Source organism: Ursus maritimus, unplaced genomic scaffold (assembly GCF_017311325.1).
Source record: "Ursus maritimus isolate PB19 unplaced genomic scaffold, ASM1731132v1 scaffold_6, whole genome shotgun sequence".
Classification (NCBI taxonomy): domain Eukaryota; kingdom Metazoa; phylum Chordata; class Mammalia; order Carnivora; family Ursidae; genus Ursus; species Ursus maritimus.
Window position 1 is genome coordinate 23,909,435 of NW_024426774.1, and position 18,967 is coordinate 23,928,401.

The 18,967-nt window shown below is 36.7% G+C and overlaps 1 protein-coding gene across 9 annotated transcripts in view; it reads left to right on the plus strand.

The window, feature by feature from the left end:
- LCLAT1 (lysocardiolipin acyltransferase 1) overlaps positions 1-18,967 on the plus strand; it is a 198,295-nt gene that overhangs the window by 108,664 nt on the left and 70,664 nt on the right. For 8 of the 9 annotated variants that reach the window (XM_040623057.1, XM_040623058.1, XM_040623055.1 and 5 more), the window contains 2 exons: positions 9,929-10,075; positions 15,330-15,446. In XM_040623057.1, the coding sequence (XP_040478991.1) occupies positions 9,929-10,075; positions 15,330-15,446 (264 nt within the window). The remainder of the gene's footprint in view (positions 1-9,928; positions 10,076-15,329; positions 15,447-18,967) is intronic. The other variant, XM_040623056.1, reaches the window with a different exon arrangement.

Here is an 18,967-nt window from a genome sequence, read left to right on the forward strand (position 1 = left end):
TATATATATATATATATATATATATGTCTTAAAAGTAGCAAAAGTTTGGATCAACAAATAGTTGATTCTTAAATACCTTTTTGTATGAAATAATTTTAGATTTCTAGAAAGTTTGCAAATTCTTCACCCAGATTCTGTGGGACACGTGTTAAAACAAGAGATTAACATGGGTACGATTGACTACAGACCTCATTCAGATTTCCGATGCCCTTTTTCTGTTCCAGGATCCAATTGAGGATCCTGTAAATTATTTTAGTCACCATGTTTCCTTAGTCTTCATTCTGTGACAGTCTCCTTATTTTGATGCTTTTGAAGAGTACTGGTTGGATAGTTCATAGAATGTTCTTCAATTTGAGTTTGTATATTTTCTGATGATTAGATGGGGGTTATGGGTTTTAGGGAAAAGCACCACAGAAATGAAGTGCTCTTCTCCTCTCATCAGGGAAGTCCATGCTATCAACATGGCTTATCACTGGTGATGTTAACTGTAATCATTTGTTTTAAGGTGGTGCCTGCCAGGTTTCTCCACTATACAGTTGCTATTTTTCCTTTTTATATATTTTTTATTCACTAACAACTGCCTACATACAATGGCTGGGAAGGGGGCACTAAGCTTTACCTCCTGGAATGAGACCTATCTACATATTTTATCTGTAATTCTGTAAAGGAGATTTGTCCCTTCTCATTTATTTATTCACTTAATTATTATACCAATATGAACTGGTTGATATTTTTTCTTTGGGTCATAATTCAGTATTATTTATTTTATTTTGACATTGTGTGACTTTGGCCAGTGGGATATCTTGCAGGTTGGTGCCTGTGTCCTTTTGGGCCTCCATCTTTTTTTTTTTTTTTTTTTCCCTTTTAACTTTCTAGTGGTACAAGATTCTTGTATTTTCCCTACTGCAGCCCTGGACTCAGGGAATTTCTGAGTCTCTCTAAGGAATCCTAGTTCCATTTCTTAAAGAATGCTATTAAAAACTAAAATCTCAGCACTGATGATGCTCTGTAGTAGTTTCCTGTCAGTGCTTGTACCATGAATGGAGTGGCTTAAACAGTACACATTTATTGTCTTGCAGTTCCGGAGGTCACAAGTCTGAGGTGGCACCCATTGGGCTAAAATCAAGACATTGGCAGGACTGGTTTCTTTCTGTAGGCTCTGTATAGAATCTCTTTCCTAGACTTTTCCAGCTTCAACTGGATGCTCAGTCCTTGGCTCTTGGCCTCCTTCCTCCATTTTTAAAGCCAGCAAGGACCAGTTGAGTCCTTCTCGCTTTAACATGAGTCTTTTTCTGCTACCTTTTCTTCCTTTAAGGACCCCTATGATTACGTTGGGCCCTGTAGACTAATCTAAGATAATCTTCTGCCTTAAATTCAGCTGATTTTTTTTTGCTGTGTCACATATTCATAGTTTTGGGAATTAGGATGTTGATCTCTTTTGTGTGGGACATTATTCTGCCTACCACCTGCTAGTTGCTACCGGTCTTCTCAGTGTACAGAACTAGTAATGTACTTAGCTTAGGAATTCATTTTCCATAGGAAGGGATTTCTTAGATGGCAGTTCATCTGGAAAATTGAATAAATGGCAAATCTTGCACAGTGTGAAAGATTTTAGTCCTACAATAGTGTGAGCCTTATCTTGCCAACAAGAGCCATCAGTAATTAGGTATTTCTTCAGTGTCAAGCAGGACTTTCTACTCTCTGCAGGTAGGTATGATAATGTCTTTGTGGAGTCTATGAAATTTGCAGTGAGGGTAGTTTTTATCTTGGAAGCTAATCAACTTAGAAGAGGGATGTAGACAGCATTACATAATATAAAATATTGAGTTCAAAGAAGATAGGGCTTCCCTAACTTTGTGTAGTGTTTAGCACCCTGACCGAGGTTGAAATTCTGAGGAATAACTACTTGTCCAGGATTTATATGTAAATTATTGTTATGCATAACTACACCCTCAGTAAATACAGTATTTGCTCATGAGTGCTGTGATTTAAGTTTATACAAAAATTTGCATCTGTTTATATCACTCATTCTCATTTAATAGAGGCCTATGGATAGCATTTCCTTGATTGCATCCATACCTTCTATTCAGGATTGAAAATAAAATAAAGAGAACAATTTTCTATTCCATGTTGCATTTGGTTTCTGCTGTTGCATTTATAGTCCCATGGGAGATACCTTAATGAATTAATGAGTACATGGACAACAGTGATACATCAGATCAATTTATCTTTGAAGTCCAGTTTTTAGGGCACTAGGTGAGTAGTACAGATATTTTTATGATTCCCTTAACTATATCCATCTACACCAAAATGAAAAAAGGAAAAAAATTGTGTAAAGAGCTTACTTTTCTTTAAGATTTTATTTGCGGCGGGCATGGGGTGCAGAAGGAGAGGTAGAGAGAAACCCAAGTAGACTCTTAGCTGAGCACAGAGCCCCCCACAGGGCTTGATCTCATGACCCTGAGAGCAGACCTGAGCCAAAACCAAGAGTCAGATGCGTAACTGACTGTACCACCCAGGTGCCCCAAGAGCTTACTTACTTTTATTTTTTAAAGATTTTATTAATTTGACAGAAAGAGCAAGAAAGCACAAGCAGAGGGGAGTGGCAGAGGGAGAGGGAGAAGCAGGCTCCCTGCTGAGCAGGGAGCCTAACATGGGGCTCAATCCCAGGACTGCAGGATCATGACCTGACCCAAAGGTAGACGCTTAACCAACTCAGCCACCCAGGCACCCCAGAGCCTACTTTTTTTTAATTAGAAAGAATGCATAATGTCAAAAATACACTCAGTCTTTTTAGAAAACTCAAAAACTTGATAAAAGAGAATTTAAGCCAAGGAAAACCAGGTTCTAAAATTATGCAGTAGTTTTCAACAACAGAGTATGCTTAGAGATTACTCCCGTCTGCTTTGAGAAGAAGGTGATGCTGATAACTTCAGTGGGGTTTTTGAAAGTGGTAACAGAGCCATTCCAGCATCCACAGGATCTCTCTTATAAACCTCCCAGACGCCCAGCCCTTGTCTGAGAAATTCAGGTGATAGATGCAGTGTCCTCCAGTGGAAAAGTTTGAAAAAGACAAGTAATACAGATGAATTTTAGAGGACAGGATCAGTTGCACAGTTATTTATCCAGCCATAGATGTATGAAATAAATGTCACAAAAATGTATGTTTGAAGATCTCCAGAATGTTAAGAAAACTCTGGGTATTGCTTTAAACACAAAGTATGCATTGATGAATGACATGGAAAAAGAAATTCACTGTGAATTTGTTCCTGTGATTTTTATGAAAGGGAGAAAAATGTTTAAGCTCAAGGGAGTAGAAAAGATTCAGAAGCATTAAGTGATACATAAATGGATATGAGAAGACAGAGGCACAGAGGGGAAGAATCATCTTCGGAGGAGAGGTCCAAGAGCTAGACTGATGCAGCCATTATACTTCCCTTTCTGCGATTTCTGAAACATACAGACTATTTGTTAAAGTTTCATGGCACAACACCAGAGGTCTTGCTACTGTAGCTCCCTTCCCCCACAGGAGCAACAGATGTTCTCACTTGGAATGGAGAAATACCTTCTACCTGTCAGTATTGTTCAGTCTAAAACATTCTTTATACATAAAGAGACAATCTAGAATTAAATTTGTGGAAAATGCACTGCTTTAAAGAGAGTCTAATACTAAAAAATGGAAAGTCTAACCTCCAAGGAATATATAATTCCTCTAGGAGAACTTAAACTATGTTTACCTACTACTTTTAGAGAGATTCAAGTACACATTGCAGAGAGGCTGTCTAGTGAACTGGTTAAAAACATCAGCTTTGGAGCCAAACTGCTTGTGTCTGAAACTGGGTTTTACCACTGATTAGCTCTTTGAGTCTCAGTGTGCCTCAGTTTCCTCATTCATAAAATAATTTACCTAATTCATAAGGTTGTCTTGAGAATTCACTGAATTAATGAAAAATGGTTAGAATAATATCGGGCACATAGCAACCATTCAGTAAGCATTTTTATTGAAATTGTTACTCTTCGCATTTGTCGTCACTTATATTTTTTTGTTGTTTGTCCATAACAGTTGGCTGCTATAAAAAGAACCAATTGGGGATGCCTGCATGGCTCAGTCGGTTGAGTGTCTGACTGTTGATTTTCGTTCAGGTCATGATCTCAGGGTTGTGAGTTGGAGCCCCGCATTGGGTTCTGCACTCAGCGGGGCGTCTGCATGAGATTCTCTCCTTCTGCCCTTCCCCCCCCCCCACGTGTGCGCTCTTCTTCATTCTCTGAAATAAATAAATCTTAAAAATAACCAATCCTAAAAATTAAAGAGACGATTGCTGAAATAAACTCTTTTAGTAGACCATACTGAGAATCAAATTAGTGAGGTGGATGATCAAACCAGTGGATTTTCCTTGAGCACAATGTCATTTGAAAGGAGGTGAAAAGTATGAGAGAACAGTCCAGAAGTTAACAGCTAGCTAGCTAATGTAAGTTCCAGGTGGAAACACAGAATGAAGAGGAGAATAATGCATTTTCTTAACTAATGGAAGGACTATTCTGTGTTAAAGAAAGACTCATATTGGAAGAATGTAGCAACTGCTGAGCAGAATTAATGAAAAAATCCCATACCTAGACTCACACAGGGAACATTCCATGAAACCAAGAGTAAAGAGCAAACCATGAAAGCTTCCAGAGCAGGGGTGGTGGGAGGGGGGGGATTAGGTTATCTACACAGATCAGATTGATGTCCGCTGTCTTAGCAGCCATATTAGATGATGGAAGACCGTGGAAAAAAAGCTTGGAAATTCTCAAGGGGAAAATGACTTGGAATTTCAAGTTTTGTTTTTAGCCAAACTATCCTCCAAAAGATTGAGAACAAATAAATACATTTTAGGAATGCAAAGACTCAAACATGTTTTGGAAGGAATTCCTTCAGGAGGACTAACAGAAGGACATACGATAAAAGAAACAGTGATAAGGAAGCCAGTGAACTTAGAGTCAAGTCTAAGCAATTGAATTGTTTCTGTGAAGCATAAGGAATGTGTTAGTAATACTAACAGCAACTTTGGGGAACTATTGGATGATTTATACAAATTTTGAAAAAGCACAAGAGGAAAGCATAGTGTTTTTTTGGGGGGGAGGATTATTTAACTCAGTGTCGATATAATTATATAAGTTTAAATGTTTGCCAGAAATGGAAAGTTGAAAAAAATGTTAAGGATGACCATTAAAAGAACAAAATAGGGAATATAATTTCCAAACCACTGGAGTAGGAGTTAGCAAACTGCTCCATAAGGACTAGGTAGTAAATATTTTCGGCTTTGTGGGCAATACTGTCTCTCGGCTGCCTCTGCGCCACTCTGCCCCTGCAGCACGGAAGCAGCCATAGACAGTCTCTGTAAACAGATAGGTGTGGCTGAGCTCCAATCAAACTTTGTTTATAAACATGAAATTTGAATTTCATGTAATTTTCATAAATTATAAAATACTCTTCTTGACTTGTGGGCCATTCAAAGACGGTGGGCTGGGTTTGGTCCTTAATTTGTTGACCTCTGCATTAGAGAACAAAGGAAGGGGGTGGAGAAAACTTTAATAAGGGGAAAGAGGTAGGCAGAAATCATGAAGTCTAACAAACACGAAACATAAATGATGTCAGTAAAGGAAACAACAGTTCTCCAGTAAAGGCAGATTCTCAGATTGGGTACATCCTAAATGATAATAAGTCATGGTATATTGTACAGAACAGTGCCAGTTACCAAACTGTGACCCGACCACCTTGAGATAAGGGAGCAGGGAAGAAGAGTACTTGGACACTTTTAGAGTGTTGTAACATTGTTATAGCTTCCAAGTGTGTGATCATTGTTCTAGTAATTCACTGATTGCATTTTACAAAACTGTTAGTCAATAATGGCTTAGAAATTAAAACGTGGAGTATTTTCTTGTTTGACTCTACATACTTTTGTATTGTTTAACCTTTTTTTTTTACAACAGTATGTTTTCGTTTATTGTGTAATTTTTAAAAAATATTTTATTATTTAAATTAACGGTCTCATGGTCCTTTCAATACTTGGCAATCCATACGGAAAACAAGGATCTTTAACCTCTACCTCACACGATATACAAAAATTATTTTTGGATGGATTAGAAACCAAAATGTGAAAGTTAAAATAGTAAAGCTTCTAGAAGAATACATGGAATAATGTCTTCAGAACTTAGGAGTAGGCAAAAATTTCTTTTTTTCTTTTTTTTTAAGTTTTTATTTATTTGTCAGAGAGAGAGAGCACGTGTGCGAAGCAGGGGGAGCTACAGGCAGAGGAAGAAGCAGGCTCCCCGCTGAGTAAGGAACCCGATGCTGGCCTCGATCCCAGGACCCCAGGATCATGACCTGAAGGTAGACACTTAACCAACTGAGCCACCAAGGCATCCTTCCCTAGGCAAAAATTTCTTAAACAAGACACAAAAAGCACCAGCCACAAGGACAAGACTTGTAAATTGGGCTTCATTAGTATTAAATGTTAGGTTCATAACAAGACACTATTAAGGGAGAGAAAATGCAAGCTACAGACTGAGAGACGGTATTTGACATAATTATGTCTTTGAAACCCAAAATTATATATATTTTCTGTGTCTGTGTGTGCAGAAAGTTTGGAGACATCAGTGGCTGTTTTGCATATGAAAAGGCTTTCAGTCAACATCATTAATCACAAGAGAAATGCAAACTCACATTATTATACCTGGATTAGAATGGCTAAAATTGGGGTGCCTGGGTGGCTCACCTAGTTAGGAGGCTGCTTAGGCTCAGGTCATGATCCCAGGATCGAGCCCTGAATCAGGCTCCTTCCTCAGCTGAGAGCCTGCTTCTCCTGTTCCGTTTGCCTGCTGCTCACCCTGCTTGTGCTCTCTAACAAATGAATAAATAAAATCTTAAAAAAAAAAAAATGAATGGCTAAAATTAAAAGGACCCACAAGACCTAGTGTTGGCAAGGCATAGATAGATCAGTTAGAAACTCCCCTGTTGCTGGTGGGGTTGTCAATTGGTATAATCACTTCAAAAAAAAAAAAAAAAAAAAAAGCTGTGTACTAAGGCTGGGCATGTATAAATCCTGTGCTGTAGCCGCTTCACTCCTGAGTATTCACTTTAGAGAACTGGGTGCTTATGTTCAACAAAAGATAGAAGAATACCCATATTAACTGTATTCCTAATAGCTAAGAAATCTCTCCATCAAGAGTATAAGTTGTGGTATATTCATCTAGTTGACTGTTGTACAGGAGCACAAAGAAAATACTGCTACCTATAACTACGTGGATTAATCTCATTGACTCAGAATTGAGCAAAAGGACCCAAAGACGGAAGAATACCTACTGTGTGATTTCATTTATATGCTTTATGGTGAAAGAAGTCAAAATGGTTTCCTTGGCGGGGAGGAGGTAGTAACTGGCAGGGGGGCAAATGGGAATATTCTGGGATGCTGGAAATGTTCAACACCTTAATCTGGATAGTGGCCACATATCATTAAGCTCTGTACCTACACACTTAATATCTGTACACTTTATAAGTTATAACTCAGTAAGAATGTTTAAAAAAGGGACGCCTGGGTGGCTCAGTCGGTTAAGTGTCCAAGTCCTCATTTTGGCTCAGGTCATGATCTTAGGGTCACGGAATCGAGCCCCACGCCAGGCTTCACAGTCAATGGGGAGTCTGTTTGGAATTCTCTCTCCTTCTCTCAAATAAATAAATAAATCTTTTTAAAAAATGTTTAAGAAAATCCCAGCTCATGTTTTACCTTCTGATATGAAATTGTGTCATTATCATATGCCAAATTTTTAACATATTCAAGGGCTTTTTTTCTAGGTCTTATATTCTTTTACATTTGTCTATTTTTGTAGATGCATTGTTCTCTTTTAATCATTGTTCCTTTATAATACACTTAATGTTTAGTGGTGTGAGTCTTTCCTATTCATTCTTCTACTTCAAAATTATCTTGGATATTTTCACTTCTTTATTATTACAGATAATTTTTGGAATCACATAGCCAAATTCTCACACACTCTCATGCCACTGGAATTTTTATTGTAATTACATGAAACTAATAAATTATAAATTTGGAGATCATTGGTATGTGGGTCAAAGTTCAGAAACATTGTGTTTCTCACCATTTTCTCCCAGTTCTGTAGTTGTCTTCATGTGACTCCTACAGGTTATTTTTATTTTTGTACATTTTTGTTTTGCTACTGTGAATGGGAACTTTTTTTGTTACATTTTTATGTTCCTTGATGTAATAGTATTATTATAACTTCTTAATCTCAGTAACAATAGTTATTATTTATTGGCACTTTGTGCTAAGCAATCTTATTTCTTATACAACAATCCCTATCAGGTAAATACAATCACAGCATTACGCCCATTTTTATGTTCGGGGTCAGTGAGGGACAAAGACTGAACAGCTGTTCTGTGGCAGAGCTATGATTCTAACCCAGGCAATCTCACTCCAGAGCTACACTACCTACAAATACTATGCTGTGGGCCTACGTGTCCTCAGGTGAAGGAGGAGAGACATGTAGGAAGGCCAAGTGTGGGATCAAGTCTAGCACTGATGGGTATGACTGGCAGTACAGTGGGTGAGTAGTAATCGGGTGTATAGGAGCAAAGGACCTATAATGAAGTAGATTGTTGAGTGTACATTCATTTATATTTGTAGACTACAGTATTCTAGTTTGGACTTATTCAAACCAAATAGTCATAATTTTTTAAGTCATTAACAAATGATTTAGTGATAATTTTATATATTCCCAGGGTGCCATCGTATTTACCAAATGATGATAGCTATTGTTTTAGTTGTGTTCTTTGTTTGCAAGGAGCTATCACTTATTCCCTCTAGTTGAAATAGTGAAAGTATATTGTAAAGACACACATGGCCATAAGGGAGATGGACGCCTGTGGGTATCCAAGAGGTGGATCCATTGACTGGCCAGCATTTGTGGAGACTAAAAATGTCTTCTGTTCCAGATTAAAATCATCTATAGGCATCTCAGCAGCAAGATTTTAGATCTTTACTACAATGTGCTGTTTTTATCTTCCCGCAACTGCTGCTGTCATATTCTCTGCCTTTTTGTCTATCTATTCACCTTATTTTGCCAGCATATTTTCTCCATGGTCCCAGGTAAAGTTTCTGACAGAACATTTGATTGGCCATGGTAGTTATTGTGTTTGGGCCAAGTGTTTCATGCTTTATAGACTATTGAACAGAGTACAGATTGGCTGAGTCAGTTTTACCACAATAGTTCTAGTCATTTCTGGCCAGGGAGGGATGGCTGGTTAGGTAAAACATGGCTCATCTAAAGCTACCTCCTTCAGTAGCAAGGCTGATTTGCCCTAAACATAAAGGAAATGTGATCACAGTATATATATTCTGTTCAAGTGCTTAGTACCCATCACACCCTTTCCCTTTTAAATAAAATCTAAAGAAGTGGCTAGCTTTGAAAATAACAGTTGAATTTAGAGATTGAGTAGTACAGAAGAGGAAATACTGAAGGGAATGCTTGTATACATGACTTGAGAACAATCCCTTGCTTACTGTTTTGTAAGCCTGATAACATGTTGTATATCTCTTGTAGGTAGCTTGTTTAAAATGTCCTGTGCGGATTATTAAAACTTTGGAGGAGTTACTGATAAATAGTAGGGAAGTTTTTTTCCCCTATTTTAATAGCTAGGTTTGACTTGAAAAGAGGTTTTTGAGAATTTTGCAAACCCATGAATTTAGCAAACTCCTTTAAGAATATTCTCTGCTATATGCGTTATGTAACCCAAGATCGGTTTTGAATTTAAGGTATATCATGAGATGCTTATTAGGGTAGTAAATAATTCATGATAAAAAATTGAAATATTCAATAATATATGGATATTAGCAATAAAGTTGTATGTAAATGCTTGTTAAATTGATTCTAGGTTGGGCCATGCAGGCTGCTGCCTATATCTTCATTCATAGGAAATGGAAGGATGACCAGAGCCATTTTGAAGACATAATTGATTATTTTTGTGATATCCGTGAACCACTTCAACTCCTCATATTCCCAGAAGGGACTGATCTCACAGGTAGGTAGCCTGGGATTGGATCACAGAATTTTAAAACATGAAGGAACTTAGAAATCACTTAGTCTAAACTTTTATACTTCAGATGAAATCACTGAACACCAGTAAGATTAATGGCCCACCACTAAGGTCATTTACTCAGTGATGAGTAGCACGTCAGAACCTAGAATTCCTGGTTTCCAGACCATAGCATTTCTGAGGGGCAACCCCAAGAGGTCATTATTTTTCACACTTGCCATCCTAGAGCTTTATATTTTAAGTTGCATTATATATTTTAAATATCAGCCTTTTACTTTTATATAATTTTTAAATAATTTTTATGGAATCACAAAATAAAAACCCCCAAATAGCAAGTGAAATCTTAAGAACAAAACCCAATTTTAAAATCCCCTAACTGTTTTGTATATTCTCTGTCCTCTTTCAAGATACATATTTATCCATTAGGCCCTTTTTTCTCAACTTCTTTTTTATAAGAAAAGGATAGGATAGTAACTGATTTCATTTATTGTTGTTTTAAGTTAATATGTTGCCTTTCTCTGAGTATTTTAAAGGCTTATCCCTAATTAAGCAGGAAAGGCTTTGTCCTATCCTCAAGAAAATTCAGCCACCACTGAGTTGTGGAGGGGACACAGGAGGACATATTTAGGACTTTTCTGCCTTCCGGGGAGGGAGGAGCAGGGAGCCCAATGCAGTGCTGGATGCCCCAGTATGCTGGGATCATGACCCAGCTGAAGGCAGACGCTTAACGACTGAGCTACCCAGGCGCCCCCTGCCTTCCCAGATTTTAAACTACATATGTAGGCCAAGAATGCCAGTGCATCTCAAGGAATTCTTTAAAAGATTAAAAACAAAATAGTCTTTTATCCTTACTAAATCAGTGGTTCTCACACTTTTTTTAAAACACAGGTCACTTTTGCAGATGAAGCTGCCTTTTGCAGTGTGGGATTTAAGACAGATTGAAGAAGTGTTGTGGTTGAATATTGGCAGGGTGGGATAAGCTTGGACAGGAAGCAGTTCTGCAGAATCCAGCTCAAAAGAGCAAAATCTGAAAACTGTTAATTCCCTGGTTACTTCAAGAAAGATACAGCAGAATCTGAGAAGGATCTGGTAGATAAAGGTCTGCTATACAAGAGAAGACAGACTGAAGCAGGGTAGAACTGAAGACTAAAAATCACAAATAGTATGGAGGGCCAGAACAGAACTTGTCTTCCGAATTCTCAATACCAGATGGTGGCAACTGAGAGCTACTGAGAAGGACAACCCTTAGAGCTTTAGAGGGGAGAACATACCATTTCACTATGTGGACATAATAATTTATGGAACCCAGTACCTACAAAGAGTTCAAGATGAAAAATACAAACTACACAACTATTTAAGTGAATGGGTAACTGAGCCATACTATGCTACTAAGGGAGATTCAGGTATTTTGGGAAACATTTACCATTGACACCAAGGAAGAGCTCTTTGACTTATCTGTTACAGATGGAACTGAACTAAATGAACAATGGCAATTTTTATTGAATAGTATTATGTATTAAAATATATGCTTACTATATAGGTTTGATTTTTATAGTGAAGATTCTAAAAGTAGTGGGATCACAGAAGATAATACTGAGGATAATATTGGCTGCATATTGTTTAAGCTTGAAAATATATTATAGGTTGTAAATTAATTGATTCCCAGAGCTAAACTATCATTAAGAAGTTCTGATGGACAGACAGCTGTATTTAAATCTTATTTAAGAATGTATAATACTTCAAATTTGGGTGTTGAAATACCAGCTGTATTATAGAAAATAATTTACTGGGATGATAGATGGATTGATATTTGTGAATGCCAAAGCGGACACTAAAGAATGTCAACTTTGGAAGTTATTTAGTAATTAAAAGCTAATGGAAAAAAAGCTCTGGGATTGCTGCTACTTTATGGTATATCAGTGTTGAAATGTTTATGTATTCGATCTTCAGAGCCTATAAAATATATATTTAAAACTTTTTTCAGTCTGTATTTTTTTTCTCAAGTGTCTTTGATGAACTTAACATCTAGTGGTATATTTTCAGGGTCCAGAGTACTCATCATTACATGATGTAGTCGCATATTTTTTTAAGTTAAAATGGTATTTACATTTTAAAGCCAACTTTCAAAAGTTAGACTGTTTGCCAAATAGAGAAAACAGATCCTGAAGCCTTCAAAAGGTTCTTTCTTTCTTTTTTCTTTTTTAAACGGGATTATACAGGTAGTTTTGATCTGGGATAAATGTTATCTTTGAAAAAGTGTCTGTTAATTCAAGGGTGTTTTTAGTTACCACAGTTAACTTGAAACTTGGGATTTTTAAGCCCAAGGGGAATGTTCTATAATCCTCAAGTTCTGAGTCCAGCTTGCTTGCACATTTTCAAATTAAGTGTGTTTAAATATAACTTTACGTATATTTTATCTTCACATGCTATTGTTGGTTGTAACTTTTTTTTTGCCTAGCCATATATGTGAACTTGGGAAACTTAGAAACAGAAAAGAGCACAAAAGTTGCTATAATCCCACTGCCCATAAACAAACACTATTGTAATTTTGGTCCATTGCTTTTGGATCATTTGGTCACAAATGCAGGCATGCATGCACGCACACACACGTATGTGCATAAGCACACATGTATAGTTTTAAATAATTGTAAAAAGGGAATCACACATTTCTTTGCAGTTAATGTTATATTATCTCTCCTATCATTATTTATTCTTTGAAAACGTGTTACAAAGGGTGGGCAGTTTTATATTATATGGGTTTATTATAGGTATGGTTGTCCAGAAAAACAGAATGAGATGTGTGTGCATATATATGTGTATGTATGTGTGGAGAGATTGAGATTGAGAGAAATTGAGATGGGAGTTGGGGATTTATTTTAAGGAGTTGGCTCACATGGTTGTGGAGGCTTGGCAAGTTAGAAATCTGCAGGGTAAGTTAGCAGGCTGAGACCCAGGGAAGGGTTGCAGTTTGAGTCCTGAGGCAGTCTGCTGACAGAGTTCTTTCTTGCTTGAGGTGGTTAGTCTTTTTCTGTTAAAGCCTTCAAGTGATCAGATATGGGTCACTCACATAATGGAGAGTAATCTGTTTATATAAAGTCTTCTGATTTAAATAATCTCATTGAAAAATACCTTCACAAAACATCTAGAATAATGTTTGGCTGACTCTCTGGGTACTCTGGCTATGCCAGTTTGATACATAAACTTTATCATAACAATTGGTATACTGTAATGTTGAGTTCTGTTCCCGTGATTTGGAAAGGAAAGCTTTTCTAGGTTTTAACAATTACATTACATGTAATTAAACACTCTTGTACATAAAACTTCATTTAATAAATCAGTGCCCTGAAGCTTTATATACAAAACAAAGCCCCTACTTTCATGAAGCTTACATTCTTTGAGGAAAGACAGAATAAAAAACCAATCAGTTAACAAAAATACATCAAATATTCATAAATGCTGTGCAGAGAAATAAAGCAAGATAAGGACAGGGAGGGGAGTAGATAGGGCACAAAGTACTCTTGTGTAAGGTGGTTAAAAGAAGCCCGTTAAATTTCTGTGTAAGTAAAGACTAACTGAACAAAGCCGAAAATGTTGCAAGTGTGTTGGTACAAGGCATTCTGGGTAGGGGAAAGAACATCTGCACAGACCCTGAAGTGAAAACATGCCCAGCTGGTTCGAGAACACAGAATGGCCAGTACTCTCTTTAGGGTGGAAGGAGTGTTGGCACTGGAGGGTTACCAACAGTGAGCTGACAAGACAGGGGGCTGTGATCAGAAAGAGGGAGGCTAGTGCAGTTACTAATAATCAGAGTCCAGGGGTAAGTAGACAAAGTGGGGATAGAAGGAAAAATCTGTATCTCTTTGTGTCTCTTCTGATTATTATCTCTACCTCCCCACATTGTGACCATATGTTTTTAGAACTACTTGTGTTCCCATTCTACAACAGAGTTCATTTTTGTCTTCAGATCCCCAAAGGCTGTGATGAACTGGAAGAGGAAACTGAAGAGTAGTTAACTACTCATCTTTTAGTGTCCCTAGGATTCCTCATTCCATGGAAGGGCCTTCTCGCTGTCTGTCAAATACTGTTTTGGAGTCCCATGCCCAGGATATTCTCCTCAAATGAATGTGAGAGGATCTTATTCCTTTTCATGTTTATGGCCTGAACTTTTGCCTTGCTGGGGACTGTGAATATTTCTTTAATTCGGTTCTTCAATTAAAATGTAGTGTGACACCTTTTAGAGGCATATTCTTGGAATATTTTAGTGTTGTGGAATCCATATATGGTTTTTTGAGGTTTGAGGACTCCGTGATCTTAAATTTATTCCTGAGAAGGTTGGGTTTATATAGAGAAAGTTTTTTTTCTTGTGACTTGGAATAGTTGTAAATTTCAGGATGCAGCTGAGAGTTGCAGATTCTAACATCTGCTGTCATCAGAAGGTATTTCATGATCTCTCCCAGCACTTGAGGCCAAATTTCTGAACACTACTTTTTCCAAATATATTTGCTGAATAATGGGTTTGGTTCTTCTTGGAACTTATAAAGTTACCTCATGGAATGGAAAAAGAAGTTTTTGCCAACGATTGGAACATATACTTGACTCTGTAACTATATTCAGCCAAACCATGTTCAGATGTTTGTACATGATGTGCTAATCATGTGCCCATTCTGTTGGGGAGTGGTTTTGGTTAGTAATATTAGCATGCTCTGTGCCTGAGCAAGGCAGACATTTCACTTTGCATTGAAGCCCTAAATTACTGGGTTAAAAAAAAAATGTGGAGTTGATATATTTGGTATAATGGCTACTTGTTTTTTTCTGGGTGTCTCGGTCCTTATATTTTATAAGTATCTTCGTTTTATTAGCATCTTTTAGTATTTCAGCTTTTATTATGTAAAGACTATGAAAATTTTGGTTTATTTGTGTTTTATTTGTATTTTAGTTTTCATTGTACATTGACTACCTTATGAAATCCCTTAAATAGTTGTAAAGATTTCAATATGAATTTCAGGAAACAGTTATAAAAAGTCCTATTAATACCTTATAAAAATTTCAAAATTCCTAAAACTCTACGATCTTTGTTAGGGACTAAAGTGTTTATATTTTCTCATTCGACTCATATATACTATATTCAGTAATTACAGATGAATTAACTGCCATTTTATCAAAAAAATCATCCACTATTTCCTTATCTCACTTATATTCCCTTATTTTATGGCTTCTAATAGTCTTTTGTTTTGTTTAGAAAACAGCAAGGCTCGAAGTAATGATTTCGCTGAAAAGAATGGACTTCAGAAATACGAGTATGTCCTACACCCAAGAACTACAGGCTTTACTTTTGTGGTAGACCGTCTAAGAGAAGGTAAGCACCCATCTCAAAAGGCTACGTTTTTATGTAAGTGGCAAGAATTGTTAAACTTTGTATGTAGCCCTTCAGAATTTACAAAGCAATTTTTCATGCTTTTTCTCCAGATATAAGATACTGTGTTTTTATACTAAGTTGACCCCATGTGCTAATATGTCTTATTATGTATTCTTTAGAAATATCAGAGATATCTTTATAAAAATTTTTTTCTCCTCTAATAGACAGAAAATAATATAATTAGACTGTCATTCCATTTTTAAATTTTTTTCAAAGCACCAAAACTGTCTTGAAAGTATCTTAACACTTACACTATTGTTCTTTGGAGCTTAAAAAGTATTTTTGCGTTTATTATTCCACTCACTCCAACAAATGATTCTGGTTAGTAGGAAGGCAAATACTACCTCCATTTTATAGTTAAGTAGAACTGGCGTCCAGGGAGGTTAGTAAATTTCTGTAGGTGAAGGGTAGAACGGCATTCTTCTGCTTCCTAGTTTGTAGCTCATACTACCACCTCACACTTCCTCAAGAGCCATGTTTACCGATGGGCATCTCAGGACAAAGTGATTCCACTGATGGTATCATATCCATTTAAATCTGTACGTTTTCATACTTTTTATGTAAAAAACCAATTATACATTATATTTGTAGGTTATATATTGATATATAGATGTCTTGAGACAAATAACACATATGAATATATATGGAAAAGGAACTATCCAGAAACATGCTGAAGTATTACTAATTTTACAAGAACGATTTAAAGCCCAGAGTCACCTAGTGCAAGAGATATTTTGTTTGCATGTCTCTCCTCTCCACTCTGATTTCTACCAAGCCATGTTGTATGATGATGACATCTATGACAAATTATCACCCTCATGTAATGATTGCTGCATTGTCATAAAACTGCTTGTGGTTAACATGAAAGATGTTGAACCCCATTATATAAGAAAAGGTATAAAGTTCTTTCTTCTTTCCCTAATAGCATCACTGTTGTTCCTTTAGGGTTAAATGTACTTTAAGATACAAAGTATAACCTCAGTTAATGAACTCTACCAGGATGAAGCACCTTTACAACTAAGTACCTATGATTTTTTAAAAAATGTGTAGTCAATACAAAATTACATTGGTAGAGTAAACTAAAAATGTTGTCCCTGTTAGTTTGGCTTGCTCTTGAAATTCTGTGGTCATAACTAATATGAAATGGACTTGTGAGCTTGATGGTCTTATTGCACATGAGTAGTGAGTGTCCATCTACCCAATGAAGTCTCTGCAGAACACAGTTCTTCATGCCTATGGAATGGGACAGGGAGGCACCGAGACATTCAAGTGGTGACTTTTTTTTTTTTTTCCAAATGTGGTACCGCTTAACTGTGGCATCCAGCTTAGGCTCACCCTTCTCATTCAACAGTATGTTTTCTATTTCCTCACTAATCTGATAGCTTATAGTATTTAATGATTTCTTTAAAGGTATTTCTGACATCATGGAACACATTCATCTCCTAGATTTCTCTGTAAACACAAGCATGCTATTGGAATACATCTTTTACTAATAAAGATCTTCCTAAATGTAGACAGGATAATAGATTATCTTATAGTGGATAAGGATGTATCTGTAGAGCTCTCTGTTCTGAAATCTGGAAGATATTTTAGTAGTAAGCTGATTTATAACTTTGGGGAATGTGTGTTATTTAGTCATCACTCAAAGTACCAGTCAACAACCACAGTGTGTAATTTTTCCTGCTAGAACTGGCAACTGATTCCACCCCGCCCCCCCATATTAGTAAAAAAAAAAAAAAAAAGAAGAGAGAACCACAGTTAGATGATTCTATTTACTTCACTTAGAAAAGAATATATTATACACTATAATACTAAAAAAAGAAATGTGATTATAATAGTAATAGCAGCTAACATTTATTGAGCATTTACTAAGTACCAGGCAAGGTGTTAAGTATTTTATATGCATAAGGTAAATTAATCCTGACAGTAACCATACATGGTAGGTACTGTTATTAATATTCAACTTGTAGGGCAAAACTGAAGCAGAAACTGAGGTGAAGAAGCTTGTCAGAGTTATTGGAATCTGGTTCCTCTGACTGAATATCCTGTGCTCTTTCTCACTATAACTTAGTGCCTCTTGTATTTGTAGTATGATATAATCATAAAGCACTTTTGTAACAATAGTGAACTGGATGGTTTTCCTCAAAATAGAGTTTTAAAAAGAAAGAAAAAAGAGAAGCTAAATGGTCAGATCATGGAGGGATGGTGGTTGCAAAGGAGGAGGTTATGGTTCTGCCTAAGATAAGGGGAGCAGGCAAACCTAGGAGGCCTCAGGTGGAGAGTCAAGGTCAGCTCCACTCTAAGGGAGCAGGAGGTGGTGCCAAGCAAACATAAAAAGTTTCATCAAGGATCAGAGGTGAAAAGGACCTTAGAAATCATCTAGTCCGGAGTACCCTTCCTAGAAAAGAAATCAAAGCCTCAGAAAGGGCTGAACCCAATTTTCTGATATTTAGGTCCCTGAGATCTGCTTTTGATAATCAGTTATGGGGGGAAAGAAGCTCTCTGTTAAAACAAATGACCATTATAAATAAATTATTCCAGTGGAATCCTAGAGACCATGTATTAAAATGAATTATCATAAAGTAACATTTTCAGTGCTCACACATATAACTAAATTCAGCGTTGCTGACATCTGTTTGGCAATCAGCGCTAATGGGCGCATGAGACGTTTAGGACATCAAGAAGCTAAGGATGAAGTCTTACCAAGAAGGACTGAATAAATGAAAATGTAAAATGAGGAAAATAGCTTCTGCGCTTCTGTTCAGAATATATTTCACTGAGATTAAGAACATTTAGAAAACACATACTTATCCTGAAACATAGCACCCATTATATAATGTTATACAGATGTTTCGTTCCTATAGTAGTAACTGCAAGAAATTTACCCTGGGTACCTTAAATTTCACCATTAATGTGCTTACTTTATACTTTTATTAGATCATAACCTTTTTGAGGGTATGGAATGTTCTGTACTTAGTGACTCAATCAGTATTAGTTGAGTTAAATATTTTTTTCTTTTATCTGAAAAATAAGACAAGCATAGTGTCCTAGCATGTTTTTCTCAGTGTATATTACACTGATAGATCTCGGTCATGGATGATTTCAGGTGTACCTCTCTAATCACAACCTTTCAGTATGATTATGTAAATTTTTTCAGTACTAGATTATCCCAAACCCAAAAGGAATTTTCTTTTTCTTTTTCTCTTTTTTTCTTTTTTTTCTTTTTTAAAGATTTTGTTTATTTGAGAGAGAGTGAGAGAGAGAGCGAGAGACACAAGCCAGGGGGAGAGGCAGAGGGAGAAGGAGACTCCCTGCTGAGCAGGGAGCCTGATGCAGGGCTCGATGCCAGGACCTTGGCATCATGACCTAAACCAAAGGCAGATGCTTAACTGACTGAGCCATCCAGGTGCCCCCCAAAAGGAATTTTCTAACTTAAAGGAAAAAAGGCTTTTACATTAGTA